At 53.1% G+C, this 20,994-nt stretch overlaps 1 protein-coding gene across 1 annotated transcript; it reads right to left on the bottom strand.

The window, feature by feature from the left end:
- Positions 1–2,913: 2,913 nt before the first annotated feature.
- OLIG2 (oligodendrocyte transcription factor 2) lies at positions 2,914–5,053 on the bottom strand. The gene is made up of 2 exons (XM_066978214.1): positions 4,966–5,053; positions 2,914–4,685 (listed from the first exon to the last, which is right to left on the bottom strand). The coding sequence occupies exon 2, from the start codon at positions 4,646–4,648 to the stop codon at positions 3,752–3,754; it is 897 nt and encodes a 298-aa protein (XP_066834315.1). The 5' UTR covers positions 4,649–4,685; positions 4,966–5,053; the 3' UTR covers positions 2,914–3,751.
- Between the last annotated feature and the right edge of the window lie 15,941 nt (positions 5,054–20,994).

Below are 20,994 nucleotides of genomic sequence, written 5' to 3'. Positions count from 1 at the left end.
AGCCCACACGGTCACCTCTTTCTTTCTTTTCCTCAAGTGGATGGACTGAGAGCTTGCAAAAAACTTTTGGGTCCAGCCATGCAGCTGCTGAAATCGATGCTGAGCATCTTGACAAACGTGGCTTTCAGCTGCGTATTCAAAGATCCCTGAGCGTTCAGAAACAGTCTGGGTAAAGGAGGATCACCGGGCCTCGGGTCCTCATCCCACCTGAGATCCCCATCCCACCTGAGGTCCCCATCCCACCTGAGGTCCCCCTCCCACTCAGAGGTGGAAACCCCACTGACAAGGGGGAACTGGAGCTACAGGACAGTGCTTGCAACTTCAAGAGGGATGTCTCGGGCCTGCTGGCGTTACCAGAGGCTGTTGGCTCCTGTCACATAGGTGCGTGCAGGAGCAGACCAGCACCCACCACTTCCTCTGTGCTGGGTCTGCAGACCATCAGGGTCCACAGGACATCAGCCTTTCATCTGTGGAAGAATAAAGAGCAGCCCTAGCCCCTGGGCAGCAAGGAAAGGGCATCCCAGGCCTGTGCCACAGCCGTAGCTCGCACCCTGCCACTTTGCCCTGTGGTGTCCCGCGTCCAGCGCCTGGCCCTGGCATGGGAAGGCTGTGGTGATGTCCAGAGGGGATGAGAGTGGGGAAAAAATGGGGATTTCTGTCTCCAATTTATATTATAACTAAACGTGTGTAATCCGTGCTTGTGTATCTTGCTGTGCCAGCGTCCCCTGCCCAGGGCAGCCATGGTTTGTGCGAGTGAGGTGTGGATGAAAACGAAGCGCTGCTTTCCATGAAAAGCTGCTGGAGGGGGTTTGGATGCTCACAGCAAACATTCATCCCAAGGAAGAGGGAAGGGAGCCCAAAAACCTGCCCGCAGCCCTGAAAGGTCCCAGCCCAAGGGTGAAACTGGCAACGAGCAGGGCCAGTGCTGCGGGAGCCTGGCTGCTGAGGAGGCTCCCCCCGGGCAGTGTCAGTCTGTCGTGGGGCATTGGGGTGTTAATGTGGAGGAACTGCCTCTTCCCTTCCCCTGGGCTTCCCCGAAACCCTGCGTTTTCTCCCTAAAATGTGCTGCAGCCTCTGGCTGTCCCTCTCTTCTCTTTCCGCAAGGTGCCTGGGGTGGGCAGTGGGGAGGGGAAGGGGGAAAAGGGCAGGAGAAAGGGGAAGCGGGGCGTTTCTCCCTGACCCTGGGGACAAGAAACCGCAACCCCCCTCGGCCAAAGCTGCCAAGGGCGAAAGAAATCGCCCCCGTTCCCCTCCCCGCTGCCTCCATCCCACCTCCCCCGGCGCCCTCCCCGTCCCCCGGGGTCTCCGCTGCTTCCCAACCAGGGTTTGGGGGGGTTGATGGGGGGGGGGGGGGGGGGCTGCCGGCTCCTGGCCCCGCTGGAGGCGCAGGTGACCCCCGCCGGTAATCGCGGAGCATATGGGCTCTGCCCCCTCCCCGAAACCCTATCCGGCCGGGGACGCGGCTTAATCTGCCGGCAACGCGATCGGGGGAGCCCTGCGGGGCACTCGGTGCTGCAGGGGAGCATATGGGGAACGGGGCCGGCTGGGGGGGGGGGATATGGGGGGGGGGGGTTGCTGGGGGCCCGGCTGAGAGCCTAATTTCATTTGCAGGTAGCCCAGGAGGAGGGGGAGCGGAGGGCACAGCTGGCGGCTCGCCCCCGGGGCTGGGGCCGTCGGGGGTCCCCGTGCCTTTCTGGGGGGGGACGAGAGGCCCCAAAACCGACTGGCAGCGGGCAGGGGGCTGTGGAGGGGGCGGCGGGCAGGAGGCTTTTTTGGGGAGGGAAAGCCGGGGTGCCCGTGCTCCTCCTCGCCGGGGCGGTGCTGCCGTCGGGGCTCCCCGGGGCCACCTGTTGGTGCTGGGCAGGGGGCTTTTTTTTTTGGGGGGGGGGGGGGGGGGAGGCAGACGAGCAGGATTTCCCGGCTTCTGGCCGCTGCCGACTTTTGCATCTGTCAGGGTGCTAATTATTGCCTTTAATGGAGACAAAGAGCGGCTCCTAATGATGCTCCCTCTAATTCTCACCTGCTCCTGCCCTCCTTCCGCAGCAGCGCTGCCTCGCCGGAGCCCTGCTAATTGCGGGAGCTGCTCCGCTTAGCGCGGGCGGGGGGGGCAGGTAGCGGAGGACAGGGGGTGCCCAGGGCCCAAACCCGGGGGGCAGCAGGTCAGGAACCGCCTAAGCCACAGGGCGAAGCGGCTCCGTGACCCGCTTCGCTTTCCACGCGTTCACAAATCCCCCCCCCGAATCCGGATTCGCGCTCGTTCCGCGCCCGCAAAATTCCGCCTCGTCGGGGGATGCCCACCGAGGTGGGGGCACTCGGGATCCCCCCGTGTCCCTGCAGGAGCAGGGAAGCCACCAGATGAGGGTGAGATGTCCCCTGCCCACATTTCTGGGCAAAGCACCGTCGGAGCGCACACGGGGGAGGGCTACTGCCGACCTCGGGGGGGTGGGAAAAAAATAGCAGCCGCTCCGCAAACATTTTTCCTCTCCGTGGGTTTTTGATCGGATGGGTTTGGATGAAGGTCAAGTGCGTACAGGGAGCAAACGAGAAGCACGTCGCGAAATTTACTATTTCCTCTTTCCTCTCCCCGAATTAATTTTTAGCTCTTGCCAAGGTGTAGGCAAAAAATAAAATAAAATAAAATAAATAAATAAAAATTTGGAACTCGGTGGCACTCGTTGGGTTCCCTGCCACCCTTCACTCTGCGAGGAACGAACGAGACGAATCGGTTTCGACCAGCCCGCGAAGCAGAGCAGAGGGAAACGGAGGGACCCCAAACCTCCCCGTCCCCACCCCGCATTTCGGCTGGGGATCCCGCAGCGCATCCCGCCGGGCACCGCCGCATCCTCCCGACCTGCCTCCGGGCGGCTACGAGGAGAAAAATGCCACTTATTTAAAACGCGCTTTTTTTTTTTTTGTTTGTTTGTTTTTTATTTAAAATCTCAACAATGGATCGCCTTTTTTTTTTTCTGCAACCAAACGAGTAATAAATATTATTTAGCAACTTTTTTTCTCTTTTCTTTTTTTTTTCTTTTTTTCTTACAAAAATAAACAGATGATAAAATCTCTGCGAGGGGGCAGTGATAAGAAAAGTTGTTATTTTCGGAAAGAAGCCCAAGCTCTCAGTATTGCAACACGGACGGCGTGAGAGAGAGTTCCTACACGGGAAGAGCGTTACGGAGTTCAAACTTTGTTAAGGGCGGCGGGAACGAAAAACGTGTTATACGATAAAAATAAAATTAAAAATAAAAAAGGGAAAAAAGACGGGAAACGAAAAAAAAAACACAAAACAAAACACGAAGCAAACCAACGAAATCAGCGCAGACCAACCCCTTATTCATTCATAAGGCTTACACAGTACAAGTGCACGGACGGAAAGCTCGGGCTGCCGGCGAGGGGTGTATGTACAGAGCCCGAAGGAGAGACGAACCCGAAAAAAAAGCAGGGCGGGGGGGCCACGGGGGGGCCGAGCCCCCTCCCCGGCCAAACTCGCACCCGGGGCTCCGGGGACCGCCGGCGCCGGGCAGGATGCGGCCCGGAGGGCGCTGCCGGGGGTGGGGGGGCGACCAAAGAAGAGGAGGGGCGACGGGGGGCGACCCCCCCCGGGTTCGCTTCCTCGGTGTGCGGCCAGCCCGGGACCGCTTCGCCCTCCTCCTCCCCGAGTCCCGGCAAGAAAAGGGGGCGCGCGTGTCGGGACGGGGTCCTCCCGGGGGGGTCCCCGTTGTAGGTCCTGGGCGCTCCGGGGCGGCCCCCCTCATTTGGTGTCGGTGGCCAGTCTGGGCAGGCTGGCGGCCCCCATGCCGGAGACGTGGTGGTGCGGGGGGGCCGACACCTGGCACATGCTGCAGGGGCACGGCATCCCCCCCCAGTGCTGGAAGCCGCTGCCCAGGGGGGCGGCGGCGGCGGCGGCGGCGGCGGCGGCGGCCGAGGGCGACTTGAGGAGCCCGTGCGGGGGTCGGATGGAGCTGACGGCCGAGAGGCCGGAGCCGGGCAGGGAGGCGCTGGAGACGGCGGCGGGGGGCAGGATGGGGTGGTGCACGGGGTGCGAGGCGGGGTGGCCCGGGTGGCCGGGCAGCGGGGCCGAGTGGGCGCCCATGCCGCCGGGGCAGGCGGCCGGGTGGAAGCCGGCGTGGTGGCCGCCGTAGATCTCGCTGACCAGGCGCTTCATCTCCTCCAGGGAGTTGGTGAGCATGAGGATGTAGTTGCGGGCCAGCAGCAGCGTGGCGATCTTGGAGAGCTTGCGCACCGACGGCCCGTGCGCGTAGGGCATCACCTCCCGCAGCCCGTCCATGGCGATGTTGAGGTCGTGCATCCTCTTGCGCTCCCGGCTGTTGATCTTCAGGCGCAGCTGCTGCAGCTCCGGCTCCGTCATCTGCTTCTTGTCCTTCTTGGAGGACGACGACGACGACGAGGACGACGAGGACGACGAGGACTTGAAGCCCAGCTTCTCCACCACCACCACCCCGGCGGCGCTCATGGCGCTGCGCAGCTCGGCGCTCAGCTCCGGCGGCGAGTCGCTCTGCGTGGAGCTGGACACGGTGCCGCCCGTGAAGCCCCCGCCGCCGCCTCCTTTATTCCTGCCCGGGAGGAAGAGCTCATCGGGCTCCGGCGAGGAAGGGCGGCTGGAGACCAGGCTGGCGTCCGAGTCCATGGCCCGGCAGGCGGGACGGCGGCGCTCACCGGGCTGCCTGCGGGAGGGGAGAGAGCCGGGGGGGCGGCCCCGAGTCAGCGCCCGCCGCCGCTCCCCGGAGCCGGGACGCCCCCACCGGGCCCCGGCGGCGGCTGGGGACGGTGCCCCGGGCGGGGCCGGCCGCGCTGCCCGCCCCCCCGAGCCTCCTCCCGCGGGGCGCCCTCGGGGGGGCGCCTCGCGTCCCGTCCCGTCCCGTCCCGTCCCGTCCCGTCCCGTCCCGTCGCGTCCCGTCCCGTCGCGTCCCGTCCCGTCGCGTCCCGTCCCTCCGGTGCCCTTACCGTGGCCGTGGGGAGCGGCGCGCCGGGACGGGCCAGCACGGCAGCAGCGCGCACCTTGCGGCGCGGCGGCGGCGGCTTTATAGCCGCGCCGGGGAGGAACAATGTCACCGGGCGGGGGGGGGCTGCGCCAATCGGCGGCGGCCGGGGGGGGCCGGGGGGGGCCGGCTGATGTCACCGGGGCCGGTCCGGACCGATGGGGCGGGCGGCGGGGAGAGGGGCGGGGGGGGGGGGGGGAAGCGGGGACGGGGGGGCACCGGGGGACCGGGGGACGGAGGGGGGGGGGGGGGGGGGGGACGGGGCCGACAGCAGCGGGGGGAGCCCCGCGGGGGGGCGCGGGAGGGGGGAGGGACTTTGGCGGACTCGATACCGAAAGGCGACAATGACAGCGCCGCCAACAGCTGTTGGGGGGGACCGGGGGGGACCGGGGGACGGCACCGAGCAAACCCCGGCCCCGAGCAAACCCCGGCCCGGCCGCCGCATCGCACGCCGGGCTGCGCGGCTCCCCGACGGCGCGTCGCTATTTGCCGGTGCCCCGCCGGTTCCCGTCCCGTCCCGTCCCGTCCCGTGCCGTGCCCTCGGGGCACGCTTCCCTCGGCGGCTCCCCGTTATTTCACTTTTTCCCCCCGCCCCCCCCCCGAGCCCGGCCATCCCCGAGGTTTCGGGGCTCTCCCCAGCCCGCAGCGCCCCGGGGAAGCGGGCAGCCGGAGCGAGGAGCGCAACGAGCCCCGAGCAGCCCCTCCAGCGAGAGCCAAGCTGGAGGGAGGGGGTGGGGGGGGGGAGAAAAGGAAGAAAAGGCACCGCCAACAAAACGGCCGCAGCATCCCTCCCGGCTCCCCGCTCGCCCCCAGCCGCATTTGGGGCCGCCGCTTCCTCCCACAGGGGGAAAATCCCCCCCCCCCCCCTCCGCCCCCTCCGCCTTTGTTGCATTATTTTTACACCCGTGTGTTTCCCAGCTGGCTCGGCAAAGCCTCAACCATCCGTTAAATATGTATTTAAAACGTTAAGAAGTGAAGCGTGGAAATGTGTTTCCCAACGGTTGCGGGGCTGATCCGTAACAGGTCAATTAGGAAAATCTGTCCCAGCGACAGCCGGGACGGCCGCCGCCGCCCCCCCGGCGTGTGCCCCGCTGCTGCCGCCCGGCCCCCGGCGGGGATGGAGGGGGGGGGACCCCGGGATGCCCCCCGGGACTCGCCCGGCTTTGGGGCTGCGGACCCGGGAGCGGGGCACGGGGCGGGGGGCGAGCCCCGGAGGTGGGCACGGGGGGCGCGGGGGGCCGGGGACGCCCCCTCCTCCCCGTCGGGGGGGCGGCAGCGCCGGCCGCGGGGTGTCACCGGCCGCTGAGCCGGCCCGGGGCTCCCCGAAATAGCGTCCTGCTCGCCCGGCCGGGGCTGCAGCAGCGGCGGCAACCTGCCCGCACGGCTGCTCGCCACGAGCGGCTGAGACAGGCGAGACAGGTGCCGGGGGGGGCTGCGGAGCCCTCCTTCCTTTCCCTTTCCCTTTCCCTTTCCCTTTCCCTTTCCCTTTCCCTTTCCCTTTCCCTTTCCCTTTCCCTTTCCCTTTCCCTTTCCCTTTCCCTTTCCCTTTCCCTTTCCCTTTCCCTTTCCCTTTCCCTTTCCCTTTCCCTTTCCCTTTCCCTCTCCCCTCTCCTTTCCCCTTTTCCGTTTTCCCTTCACCTTTTCCCTTCCCCTCCTCCCTTTTCCCTTCCCCTCTTCCCTTTCCCCTTCCCTTTTCCCTTCCCCTTATCCTTTTTCCCTTTTCCCTTCTCCCTTCTCCTTTTCCCTACATTACCCCCCAAGTCCACAGGGCTCGGTCCCGCAGCGCGGCCCCGGGGGGCTCCCAGGACCCATTCCCCCACTTCTCTTTTCACAGCAAACCTACGTTATTACCTACGAACACATAAATTTTATTATTTTTATTTTTTTTAAATCGCGACCGTAGGCAGCCAAGGCGCGAACGAAGGCAATCAGGGCACATGATGAAGCGGTAACTTAATAAAAACCAGCCTGTTGCTTTCGTGCCGAAAATCTCTCCTTGTGTCGGTGAGCCCGCTGCCTTGCCTTCATCCCCCCGCAGCCCCTGCAAGGTTCCCCTTGATTGCGCCGTGCTCCGGGGGGGGGAGCAAATCTCAGCACCTGGTGCTGAGGACATGAGGGCTGCCCACAAGCTCTCTGCTTAGACGAGGTGAGGTACTGAGAAGCTCAGGGAATTCCCCCTACCCCACCTTTTTTTTTTTTTTCCTTTGTGGATGTTTCAGCCATCTCCCCAAATGTTTTTTTGGTGTATTTCTGTACTTCCAAGCGATGTCTGACCTGCAGACTGCCACGCCGTCCCACCTGCCAAATCAACCTCTCGGGCACCTGCGATCTCAAGGGAAGGGACCTGAGCTCACTGAGTGGGGCAGTCGCTTTTGTCCTTTTGGGGTTCTTCTTTCTTTCTTTTCTTTTTTTTTTTTTTTTTTTCTTCACCGCTAGGTTTGTTTTTGTTAACACTTGCTCGATTGAAATGTTTGAGACACATGCGCTCTGCCAAAAACCCAGCATGTCTTCCCATTCAACCGGAGGCTGCAAAAGCTTCTAATCTTTACAGGAGTCACCCAGAGGGAAGGCTCAGAAATACCAGAGCTGATGTTTGCGATACTTTCAGGATTACAAACACGCAGGAAACAGGCCATCGCCTGTTCTCATACAGCTGCAAAACAAAACAAAACAAACAAGACAAAACCAAACCAAACAAAACTTATAGAGCCTTGTCACTTATGAACCTGTTGTAAACTGCAACAGAATAATTAGGTTGCTGGTTCGGTTTCACTGCAAACCCAGGCTGGATGCTGTGTGCCTTACATCTCTGTGTGCCTCACATCTCAGGCTCCGTCGTCCCTCCTCTCAAGTACGGCCACGTATTCAAAGAGGACAAGCCCCACATCACTGAGATTAACGGGGACTGACTCTCTCTGACCTTAATATGTTGTCAAAAACACCTCCTCCAGGATCCTTTTAACTCTTCTCCGCAGGTGTAAGGCATGTAAGTATTCTGCCCGTCGTTCATCGTGTTTAATGCAAGATACTATTGTTTGTTTGTTTGTTTTCTGTTTTTACGAGATACGATCCATTTAGTACCTTGCTCAAAGAAAAAACTTTAAGAACTCAGTTTAAGATGCATACCATTTTCTTATTGCCCCCCAAAAGGCAATTCCTACAGTTTACAAAGCAGTGTGATGGCTATTTCGTTTTAACAGCTCCTAGGCATTACCAGCGTTTTCATTTCTTATTGGCAATGCAATCTGCTGGTGAAGGAGGAGAGGGAGCACAGCACCAGGCAGAAGTGGCGCCCGGGCTGGGAGGCATCCAGCAGGCAGGAGCAGGTGCCGTGGGAGCGTGCAGGCTCTTCTCAGCGTCAGGGTCATGCGGAGGCTCTCTTCATGCTGGTACTGAGTAAGGAAATATCCTTATATATACATATACGTAGTGCAGCACCTTTCTGTGTGGCTGGGGGAGCATTTCCAGCCTGCAGGGCAGTGGGGCCTCTGCAGAAATGTCCCCTCCCCAAACAGCGGTCCCCAAATGTCCCCAAGCAAGCAAATTAAAGCTAAAATCATCTTTTAAAGCATCGGAGCCAAGGAAGCAGAGGTGGAGAGGAGGTTACCAATGCCTGCTGCACTTTGCCTGGCTGCACTTGGTTTTCCACTGTGCAGGAGGTCTGAAGCCCTCAGGAGTTTATTTGAGGGGGTATTCTCTGCACCAACCAAGCTGGACACCGATGGGATTAGGAAATCAGCCCTGTGCTCACGGCAGTGCTCTGCTCTGACCATTCTCCATCACCTGCTGCCCACAGCAGTGCCTGAGGGTGTAAAAGATGTAGGCGTGTTATTATAGAGACAGGGCCAGGCGAAACCCTGGCACAAATGGCTTTCTCCTCAGCAATAAATGGGGCATGCTTGTCGGGACTGAATTTAGTCTAGAAAATCACGTTACTCTTTTATTTTTGCAGGGAATTCCCACATGGTGCAGCGTGGGCAGTTAGTTCTAATTTTGAATTTCTTGGGCAGTATTCCTGCATGTTTTTTTAATTTTATTTTTTTTTTTACATTTCACAGTTTGTCTCTATGTGGCACTGTTATGCTACCCTTTTCACTTCTTTTCCATTTTCCATGTCGTTATTTTGATGTAGCGCTCCTTAAAAATGAGAGACCTGGCTGAAAGAACACGAAATCTTGGGTGTGGTTTGCTTCCCATCTGAACACCTATGGGAAACAAAATTGTCCCCCCAAAGGTGATTCCTTTGCCCTGCCCCACCCTCTGTTCAGGAGAAAAATGCTGTAGAAACCCCGGCAAGGGCTACGCTAGTGAGGTTAATGCATCCATCTCACCAAGCCGCAGGGATTTTGTCGATGCGTGCTGGCAGTGGAGACGATCCCCTGTCCCAAGGTGCCCGTGCCCTGCGGAGGGGTTGTGCGACCCTTTCAACACACGGCAAACTTTATCCTGGTGTCAACATCTGCCAGCCTCAGCAGCAGAAGTCCACACCGGAAAATTTGGCCAGGCTTCTCCTTCATCTGCGGGGAGTTTTGGGGGGCTGCAGCCTTCTCGTGTTGTACCGGGACTTGCACTGATGGAGGAACAGCTGAACTCTGGGTTCAGCGTGAACGTGTCAAAGCCCCGATCCAGTCCGGCAGCATCTCTTGCAGCCCGTGGTGTCAAAGGTTGCTGCGTGCGTCCCCTGTGCTCCCCGGGTGGCATTGTTTGGTAGAAGGGCTCCAGCAGATGGCCCAAAAACGCACCTCGGCCAAGCGAAGAGGGACCACATGTGATGAACCATAGATGTCTCATTAGCAAACGGGGGAAAAAAAAAAAAAAGCAAGGATGAGAAAAAAAAGATAAAAAGAATACACAAAGACATTTACATATTTACATTGTTTCTCCCTCATTTTAGATTCTCCTTTAGCTGAAGTGTCAGTGTGCTTGCTTTTCTCCTTCTGTTTGTATGTTTACTTGTGCTAAATAGATTATGATAATCAGGCACATAAATGCATGCAACTGTTATTATGGCATTTTAATCACAGAGTTTTTCACTGGAAGCCTTCATTAGAATTCTCATAATCTCACTTGTTAGTGTAACAAACAGCAATAAATGCCAAGGAACTTGGATTAAGTCAGAGACATTCAGACATTAAAGGAGGAATATGGAAATGCTGTCAAATCTCCGCATTATTTATTGAAATGTCACATAAACAGTTCAGGACTTTACATATCTTACTCATTATAAGAATAGGGCGCGTGGCCACCTGAAGATAGCAATTATAGGTTTTTAGGGAGTACTACAACCATATATCTCTTATAGTTTCTCTCCAGCTTTGCCAGACTAGCTGGCTGCCCTGACACTTCCTAACTATTTATTTATGTGCAAACTTGATCCCGGAGGCATTTAGACGGGGTTTGGGGGATGCTCCCAGATGCCCATGGCACAGAAAGGTGGCACATTTGCCTTCATGTAGCTCTTCTGCACCTTTGGGGAGCAGTGCCCACGGTAACTGCTTGAATTTACCCCACCACCGTTCCCACAGGCTGGCTCCAGTGGCACAGCTGAGGGAGCAAGCTGGGGCTTTGCCACTGCTTTTTTCAGACCATAAAAATGCACAGCATCCCTTGAAGTCCTTGGGAAATGTGCGGCGCTCATGCTGGGAGCGGGGCTGCACGCACATCCCAGCGCACGCCTTCCCTGAAAGGCGACGCGGGCTTCCCCTCTGTGCGCCGAAACGCTGCTGCGGGGAAGGGATGCAGCTAATATCAGAAGGAGAAGAAAATAGCTGCTCTTCTCATGCAAGTCCACCGACAATTTTATACCGTGCCGGCAAGGCCACCTCCCACTCATGAATATGCACAGACACAGGAGCGGCGGGGAGGTGGGCTGCAGGGCCTGGCCCCATGCCACTGCCGATGTAAAACACTTGAGCAGCAGAGTTATTCAGGGCATCTTGCTCTCTCTTTCTCGCTCTTTTTTTTTCCCTTCCCCCTTTTTCCTTTTGTATTTTTCCCTTTTAAGAAAAAGCTGGAAAACTGAATGCAAAAGGCAAATTTTGGGGGTTTCCCACCCTTTGGGTTATCGTGCAGCAGCCCTTGCACCCGTCTGAGATACTCCCTGACAGATGTAGGCGAGATGCTGAAATAGGTGAATGGTGAGAGTTGTGCACGGGCTGCTTTTCTGCATTCAGCCACGTAGTGGTAATAAGTTTTGCAGGGAGAAACAAGATCTCATCACGGCAAAACTCTTACTGAGCCCAAAGGAGGGAGAACCTGCAGTTCTCTTGGGGTATGCAGAGCAGCCAGCTGAATCTGTGCTGGAAGGTGAATTTGATTCCCCTTTCCAGACCCATTTTACTACGTGTGCTGTTTTAAATAAAATTCTGAGTCAGCACAACTGGCAAGCATGGCAGAGAGGGAGCTATCATTCATTTGCCCAAGAAAGATAATTTGTGTATAGCAAAGAGAAAGAAAAAAAAAAAAAAAGAGAAGGCATTACCCAAGATTGAAAGTCTGTGCAACTGCTCTATCACCCAGATTTTTCAATATTGGCTCAAATGCAAAAGATACGTGCTGGTTATCTAAAAGTACAAGTTTTGATGCCTTGAATCCAAAGTTTCTGTGGTCTCTCCCTCCCTCCCTGCTAAAATGCAAACCATCCAAAAGGGATTTACTCTTCACAGAAACTGATGTGATTGTGAGGCCACTTAATTCCAAAGAGACCCCCTGAAACTCTGAGGAAATACTTTTGCAGGGTGACACGTAATAGCATTTTACAGGACTCGGCAGCACTCTGGCCCCGTGCTATGCTTCAAGAGCTCCTCTCCACTCAGGGGATGAGCCCTCTTGGTTTTGTTTCGATGCCTGCCACACCATCTGTGAAGATGTGGGTCGGTCTCTGGGCTATTGTTGCGCTCCCATCTTCCCATCTGAATCACTTAAAAGATGCTCCATAGAGAGTGCCTCCACGAGCTGCTGGGCTGTGGAAAGATATTCTTCAGTTGTCAAGGTTTTTATGTATTTTCTCAAAAAAAAAAAAGTAGTAGAGGAAAGATTCCTTGCTTTCGGTACCGTTCTGGCAGGAGTTTTGATCTTTTGCACAGCATGCTGAAGTTATTACCTTGGGCTCTTCACACCGTTCCTCCCTCTGCTCTTCCCTTGCTACTCCGGCCGGACCGGGGGCCCTGACCCGCTCCCTCGTGCGCCCGGGCTCGCTTTACCGAAGTGTGGTGCCTGCGCTGGGAGATTTAAAGCACATGTTCCTTTGGAACCACTTGAAGAAAACGTTCACAAGTGAAAATATAAATGCCTTAAATAACATCGCTTGTTTTAACAGTCCCACATGAAGCCTCCCGCTGCCAATCCACCGACCGTGCGAGCCAGGTCCTGGCGTGCCTCGCCTGATCCACGTGTCCTTCCAGCCCGCCCCGAGGGTGAGGCTCTGGGGGGAGATGCTGGGAGAATCCCTTTGCCAAACCCCAGAGGTTTCCTACCCTTTCGAGGCCGCCTCTCGTGTTAGCTTCACCCCAGACGCTTCCGAAGGGGCAAGGGGATGGGGGGCCGGGGCAGGGGGAGAGGGTGGGAGGGGAGGAAGGAAGCGGTGCAGCCATAGGAGCAAGCGTGCTAGGGGCCGTGAAATGAGAGGCAAGAGGGAGGTGTGAGGGTGTTGGTGAGGTGGAAGGGGCAGCGTAGGAGAAAAATTGTGGAGGGTAGTTCAAGGGGTTTTTTTGTTTGTTTGTTTTTAAATCCAGAACAAGGAAAAAAGTGGTTGATAAAAAGGAAGAAAATCCACAATGGCAAAGCAAGCTGTTTTCCAGGATTTAGAAAGGTCCCTACAGGTTACATGGACTTAGAGTTTGCTTAGCCATTTACAATGAAAACCAAAATAGATCTCAAGAATGACCTCCATCCGGACGGGACAGGTGCTGACCTGTACCAATAGACCTGCAACCAGCAAAATCACACTTTCTAAAAATAAGAAAGGTATGGGAAAGTAATCTTGAGGTCTACCAGCAAGGGCATGGATTTTGCTGGTTGTTGCAGCAGCCTCCCTTCCCCTCATTTCCAGCCCTCTTTGCTCCCATCGCAGCTCTGAAGAAATCCAGAAATCCAGCCTCTCTCCAGCAGTGCTCGGGGCATGGGACACATCCCGCTGAGGGGACCTGTGCCTTTCCTATGTTTTCCATTTGCTTCCTTCGCTGCCAGCTAAGCTCCTTCAGGACTTGCATCTGCCGGTGGATGTGCTTCTACTCAGCTGGTGATCTGCTGCCCTGCTTCTTCGCAGGAGAGCAGGGCTGCTCTGCCAGCACAGCTGAAAACACACTTAGGTACAAGGTGCTGAGCAAAAGGCAAAGGTTTCTGCAGTTTGAGAGCCTCAGCAGCCCTGGGTCCATCCATCTGCTCCCCTTGCTGAGGTACTTTTGGCTTTCTCTGGCCAGGAGGCCTCTTTCTTTCTGCCGCTGCTCTCGGTTTTCTTGGGCTTCCTGGGTGGTGGTGGAGTTGTGATGTCTTGAATACCAATAGTGAAGCCGAACATATGTGAACCTTTCCTAATCCTGCTAATCTTCCTTCAAAAACCTTTCTGAAAGTGTAGGCAACATCCAGATTTAAAAAAAAAAAAAAAAGCTACTGAGCATTTTAATGACAAATAATCTTTGTAAAGGGGGAGGGGGTTTTTGCCTCAGCTGGAGATGGAGCTTATGAACTACAGCAGGTAGAAATAACTGCTGTATTACCTCATGTAATCTCCACTATTCAGGGTCAGATTAGGCCTGAATGCGAGACGAAATAGACTTCTCTTTTAAACTGGGGACTTTGTCCCCACAACGGCTATTAGGCAGTAATTAGTTGTGACACAGAATTACCAGGCACACAATGGCGACCGGAGTCTTGCAAGTCCTTTGAAACGGGTTGGAGGAGCTGAATAGATACGACTTGCAATTTTTAAGCTCTGCTCAGATGTAGGCGTCAGTCACTTCCCTCCTTTGCACCTCTTTTCTGATGGCTTAAGCGCTACCTCCGCCAGACCAGGAGCTGGTAGCAGTCAGGATTTGGAAGTTTCCTGCCAGCTGCCCCACTGGCTGCCAGCAGCTTTGGGCAGGACGTTTGAGACAGATCGATAGCAACTTTTGCCTTGCTCTTGCTAGTGGTGGTCTTATTGGGATGACTTGGGCCTTGCGCTGACATGTGGGATGTTGCGAGATGTCCCCAAGCTTTGAAAGAGAAAAGGAGACCTGTAATCGTTTGTCATAGAGACGTGACAGGCCAGGCTTTGCCCATCCTTCAGTGGTGCAAGTGACCAAAATCTGTCCCCACATGCTGCCAGAAGCATTGCATGTCTCCAGTAGCTGCTGCCTGGCACAGGCCCTGGGGCAGCCCCTGAGTTATTCAGAGCAGAGAGCGGAGCCGGGCCTCTGTAATGTAGATTGCAGCCAGATGTAAACCCGAAAATTTTAGGAACTGGGAAATTAATATCGAGAGCTAAATCTCCATGCCTCTGCCAGTGCGGAGATGAAGGATCACGCTGTGAGTCTTCAATCTAGTCAGCAGCACCACAACCCTGTTGTGTCGCACCCTCTCCGAGGCATCTTTTGGCAAGGCACTTGTCCAGCAGTAACGTGAAATATGGGTTTATTCCTGGTTCCAGCTAGCACCAGAAAGGCATTGCAGAGGCTGAGCCAGGAGGCAGGAGGAAATCTCTTTCCTACCTGCCCCTCCCCAGCACGCACATTGCGCTCAGCTGCTCATGGCCCTGAGGAGAGGGGAAGCCGGGTGAGGGCCTCAGAAGTCAGGATCTGGCACTGACACACCACCTGTGGTGTGGATTTCACCCGGCATCCCTGTCCTGCTGCTGGGAGGCTGCTGGGATGCTAAGGCAGAGATGAGGGACAGAACCTGTCCAGTCCAGAGGGGGAGCATCGCAAAGGGACCGTGCCTGGGAGGCATTACATGTCAAGGTCCTCTATGTGCCTCCCCAGAGAAAAACACGTAAAATACACACAGTCTGCAAATGCGCAGGGATGACTGAAACATGCTTTCAAATATGGGAAGATGTTTTCTGTGTGTGTCACCTTCTCTGCCCTGCATGCTCGTGACTGAAATGGGGACAGAGCTGTTAGGTGTGAGTTCACCTACAGAGGCAGGGGGTCTGTTGGCACGTGCTCTGTGATATCCTTTAAAGGACCCTTCGAGCATGTTGCAGCCAGGAGACAAATTGTACCAGGCAGTTAAATTAAAAACAAAAGGCTGGGTTTTGTTACCCTTCCTCATGCTGAAAGTACCTCATTCCTGAATTAGTCCTGTTGATGTCCAAGCCAAACGAAATCTTCTGAAAGAGAGATGAACAGAACTCGCAATATGCTGCAGTACTTAGGGCTGTAGTTTGTTAATTTTTTTTTCCCAGAAAATTGATTAAAGTTGGGATCTTTGATGCAAACACATATCAATGTAAATTTGTAAGCTTTTTTTTTTTGTTTTGTTTTTCTCTTTTTTTTTCTCTCAGGTATTGATTTAATGAAATATCAAAACTTCAGTGCCAATTAAGTGAAAAGCTTTTTCTGTGTCTAGAAAGAATGAAAAAAAAAATTAAGAATCAGCACTTCCCCTTCCGAGGAACTGGAAACCAACCTGCTTCTCCTGCCAACCTGAGCAGGCATCTTGCCATTTGCTTCAGCAGATGGGATCGGGCCCCCTTGTATCAGCATTAGAGTTGTTTTCTTCCCCATCCAAGTGTTCATTTCAATTAATGGCCAAATTAACGGTGCACTTCCTGGCCCGCCGTGTGGGCCCACTGGAAGGGCAGTGCCTGACCTCCTGGCAACCTCTGGCCTTGACTTCCCACATTCATCTTGAAACCTCTTGACTTCACAAAGCCACGTCTCCTTTCTCTGTGCCCCAGTGTTAGCATGGGCAGTGGCTTCCTTTGGCTCCTGCGTGCATCTCCTTGGGCTGGCTTTGGTGGCTTATTTTCTTATTGTGCTGCTTCTTACAGTTTGGGAAACTCTGGGTCACCTCCCAGATAACTCTTAATAAACTCTTGTTAATAAGCTCTGTGTAGGGCTAAAAACCCATCTGAGATGCCCAGGGCACTATTCTTTACGTCAGCTTAAAAACACCGCCACCAAGGGTCAGACCTCCCTCACCCCACCTGCCCCGCATGGGGCAGACAACACGATGCTCTGTGCCTCAGTAGGGATGCTCCCACAGGCTCTCAAACCCAAATCTCTTGATCTGAGCCTGACCACTGCCTGAGATGCTCATCCCTCCACCGCCCAAGGGGAAGGTGACCTCTACGCGCGTCCCAGCCTCTCGCCTCAGTGACTGGGTGCTGTCTTAGCCTCTATCAACAGGTACTAAATATGTCAGGGACTGCAGCAAGAATTCAGGGATCTACCCTCAAAGGTTTTGTTGATTTATCTTCACTATAAATCTATTTCTTTTGAGTGATCTGAAATTGATTTCAGGCTCATTCCTCCGTTCCCCCATTTGGTTGTAATTTGGGATGTCAAGGAAATTGTGTTGAAAGAAGAAGATGAGCCGATATGAAAAGGGATTATCTGTCCCATATGGGCAGAAGATGCTGGTGCGGGGGAGAAGGGAAAAGAAAATGTTTGTCTCTACATGTTTGCACATGTGCAGTGCTGGGCACGAGTGGTCTTCTGAGAGTGACGGAGAAATCAAAAGAAAATCCTTAGCTCTACAGAATGATCTCTTGAAAAGTGAGTGGCTTCACTAAGCTGGAACCATCCGTAGCATAGGGAAGGAAAGGATATACAGGCAAGTGTCCTCACATCTGAAATTTAAGTAACCGGTATGAACTGTTTCAGTATCAAATAAGGCCTTTTGCTTTCTGAGGAAACACGCAGAACTGAAAGAATGAGAATATCCTTTTGTAGATCTGTTGGAAAAATATGAAGTGTGAATTGATTAAAAGCTTTCTCATTTTTTAGTGTTTTTCAGCTGGGTTCACCCTGCAGAGCAGAAGTTCTGAATATTGAGATGAATTTTGATGCCATCTTTTGCAAAACATATCGCAGGAAAAAAAGGAAAAAAATGTATCATGTGCTATATCCCATGTTGATTTTCTGCATACTCATTACTGAGAAAGACATTTGCTTGTCCGATGTTTTCTCAACTGTCTTCCCAAGGTGGAATTTAGGGTGCTCCTGCATAGGCAGAGCTCACACCATACAGGGAGTTTAGGGAAAGAGCATGGTATGGCAGAAAACTCCATGCCAAAGAGCATTGAAATGAATAACAAACATGTAACATGAAGTTCAAAAAGGATTATGGTGAGTTCTAGTGCAAACCCTGGACCCTGCAAGCACTTGGTAAAGGAAAAAATGGGAACGCTGATATGAAGAAACCTGTGTCTAGGAGTAAAACCTGAAACCAGATTGCACTTGATAGCACCCTGGAGACTGCCTGCTCCCCAGGGTGACAAAGCAGAGCAAAACAAGACAGCATATTTCTGTACATGTTGCTTTTCCTTGCTGGGGCCAGCGTGCCCTGCCAGGGCTGAGTCCAGGTGTGGAAGGGGCACCAGCACAGCTGGCCAACATATGATACTTTGAGCCTGCTGCTGATGGTATTTCCATGCAGGTTGTGAGATGCCTCCTTTCCCTAGTAGTTGTTACCTGGTTGTTTTGAAGTGCACCTGAAGGGTGTGATGGAGCTGCAGCCCCGGCTGGTGCAAGGTTTGGTGTGGACACAGGGGTGGCTTCCCCCATGACTTGGCAGGAGGATAGCTTTGGCCAGCAAGGCAGCCTGCAAACTGCCTCTGGGAGTTGCTGAAGATGAGCTGCTCCGGCCAATATCCAGAGCAGTTCAGACCACTGGAGCACGGAGAACTTTGAGAGGTGTGGACAGGGCTGAAAGCTCCCTTTTTCTGGCCATGGGCACTGGCGTTGTCCCCAGGGATTTCGTGCAGTTTTGTCATACGAGTGCCGTGGCATCTCATGCCTGAGGGCACTCCTCCACTTTCACAAGTTCCGATACTGGCATCACTTCTCTAGGGTAGTGGGAATGAAAAAGGAAAGACTTGTGGTCCATGTTTCATGCTGGGAAGATGAGAGCCAAAGATGACAGTGTTATCTTTCTGGACGCCACGTTATAGGGCCTGTGTTTCCAGGCTGGGAATGGTTCCCTAAATAAACATATTTAATGGACATACACACAATCTCTTAGCTGAAATCGCTTATGTCCATCTGTCAAAATGGCATCATGCCCACTCTCAAGTTGGTGAGATGTTGGCCACAGGGTGTAAATACCAAGAAACCATGGGTTTACATGAGCAGCCGGTGCAATCATCTAGCCAGTCTTCATCTCGCAGTACTCTGCATCTTCAGCCATTGTTGCCACAGCCTTGCCTTCATCTTCTTTGATCTTTTCCCTACAGGCCACCAGCTTAAAATGTGGACCCCAAGGTGGTTCCCTGGCTGCAGGCAAGAAAACTGCCCTTGGACTTTGTGTGTGTTGTTTGTGCTGACAAAGGAGTCAGGAGGAAATTTTCATAAAAAGTAGGCTTTAAGGAGCTTTTTAAGAAACAGTATAGCTTATTTGCATGGGATCTTGAAATATCTACCTTTAGTGGGCAAAATTTGGGCACACACAGCCCAATAATCATGCTGTTACGTTGAATTAGAAAAGTTATCTTCCAGCAATAGCGCAAGCTGCAGACTGAAATACTTCTATATGTACTGTCACCAGTTTTATTAATGTGGTACAGCCTCTCACCCCTGTGGCTATATTGATTCAACCTGCCTCAGTAATCTGACCCAAAGTCATTTGTATCAACTACAAAGTATTTTGTCTTGGAAAAGATCTGACAGTTTAACAGCACTGCTGTGGGGTTTGGCTTGATCTTGAGTTGTCTGAGTTGTTCAAGCCAGAGCAACTTTTTGAGAAGATCATCCCTCCTCCTGCCCCACAGCCTTGGAGATCCCTGTTTCAGTACCTAGCATTTGCCAAAATGGTGGTCTCTGGTTTGAGTTTCTTCTCAGAAACAGCCACCAACATGAGGCGATCTACCCCTTCCCTATAGCTTGAAAGCGGACAATATCTAGATATCAGAGACTAAATGACTCTGAGGCAGCTGGACTGGCTTGGTGCAGGTGCCCCCACTCCCAAATGACCACATGTTGGTCATGACCAGCACCAAAATGGGAACCAAGCAGAGCTTCCTTCAGGGAAGAGCCATTGCTGGAGGGAACCTGGAAGAGCACTTTTTTTTTGCTTGGAGCATTACTAGAAAAGCAGTCCAGCACTTCTTTAGGCTTGGCAAGCACAAGGCAGAAAGAGAAGCCAAAGGAATTCATGACAGCAATACCAGCAATGCTAGTGCTTAGTGCACTGAGGAAACTTTTGGTATTTTTAATAAACCATTATCGCTATGCGCCTACGGCAGCCAAAGTATATAATTGCAATGATGCTGTCATTACTATTCTGGAGCTGGAATTGGCCTAAGCTCAGTGAAGTCAACAGAGCAATTTTATTCTTTATACTAATGATGATGACATGTGAGCAACTTTCAGAAAAGCATTCAGGAATATATTTACCTGATATCTGTAAGACTTTTATCAATCTCCAGCAGAACATGATGCCCTGTGATCTAAAATAGCGTTTTTAATTTTCAAGTTGAGCACTGAAAAACAGTATAATTTTTGAAGCTTTAAAGTGTCATTTATATGAGATCTCTCCCTTGGCATGTCCGTGCATATTAAATACACTGTATGCCCTGTAAGATATCACCAGAGAACCCGAACAGCACAGAAAACAGAATGGGAAGCCCATGAGTGCAATTAAATCACTTATCTGTTAAGAAGGGAAGTTGATTTATCCCAGCGAGGGATGTGAGTTGCTAAATGGGACTGAGGATGGCAACCCGCTCACCGCGGGCAAACAACTGATTTTCTGTGCTCGCTTTCCTGGATCTCTCCCCAGTCCTGGCTGATCTCTGCTCACCTGCCCCGATAACTGATGTGCACCTCATATTTCAGATGAAACCCAACATTTCATGAAGAAAGATGAAACACTTTCATGTTCTTTATAATGCCCAACTTGACCTAAATGTTATAGGCTTTATGTAAGCGATAGTGAAAAACAGAGCGGTATCAGCTGTCTGGAGGGAGTTGCCCCTGTATTGTCCCTGTGTTTAATTTTACTTGTGTATTAGTCAACAGGGATTTGTACCAAAGATGATCGACTTTAGATGCAGATAGTGATATGCCTCTGCAAAGAGTTTTTTGTTTGATTTGGTTTGTTTTTTCTCCTTGGGGAAAACTGAAAGCCAGTAGCTGGGCTATGCCTTCCTCAGGGGTGCAGAACTTCTTACTGAATTTTTTACTACTCCCTGTTTAGCAAAATATAAAATTAAAAAAAAAAAAAAAAGACACTTCTAACGGCTCTTAGTATTTGATAAATGATGGCATCACCTTTTTGCTGTTGTCAGCAGCCTGTATTAATGCACCTGTTTGGACCATTGTACCACTGCACCATATTGTCATTGCATGCAACATAAAACTTGTGCAACTTTTTTTTTAAAGGAGAGATTATTTTGGTTTTGCAAGTAATAATAAGGTCAGGCAATAAAGTGATCCAGCCAGCGATCTGCACAAAACTCTTCCTCTGCAAGCCTGAATGTGCCTTTCCCAACACGTGACCCAATGGGAGTAAGGGCTCCTAATTTATTGGAGGGGTGCTCTTTCAGGTTTTGTTTTATTGGTAATTTACAATGCTGAATGCCCTCATATTCACCTTCCCCTCCTCTCAAGTAGGTGAACACAATGTAATTGTCTTGGTTTCAGAGAAAAGGATGCTTTCTCTGAGCATGCCCCATTAATTGGAAAACAGCACACAACTGACAGGAGCGTGGTGGGTGTGATTATCAGCGCCGGATGAGAGCCATTAACAAAATGGAGAGTGTCATCTTCAGAGCACAAATATTTTCCCTAACTATAATACCCTCTCGAGGGGACCTGAAGTGGACCTGCATTGTCACATGCGCTCCCAATCG

The sequence above is a fragment of the Anser cygnoides genome, chromosome 1 (genome assembly GCF_040182565.1).
Source record: "Anser cygnoides isolate HZ-2024a breed goose chromosome 1, Taihu_goose_T2T_genome, whole genome shotgun sequence".
NCBI lineage: Eukaryota > Metazoa > Chordata > Aves > Anseriformes > Anatidae > Anser > Anser cygnoides.
This window is presented reverse-complemented; position numbering and strand designations above follow the sequence as displayed.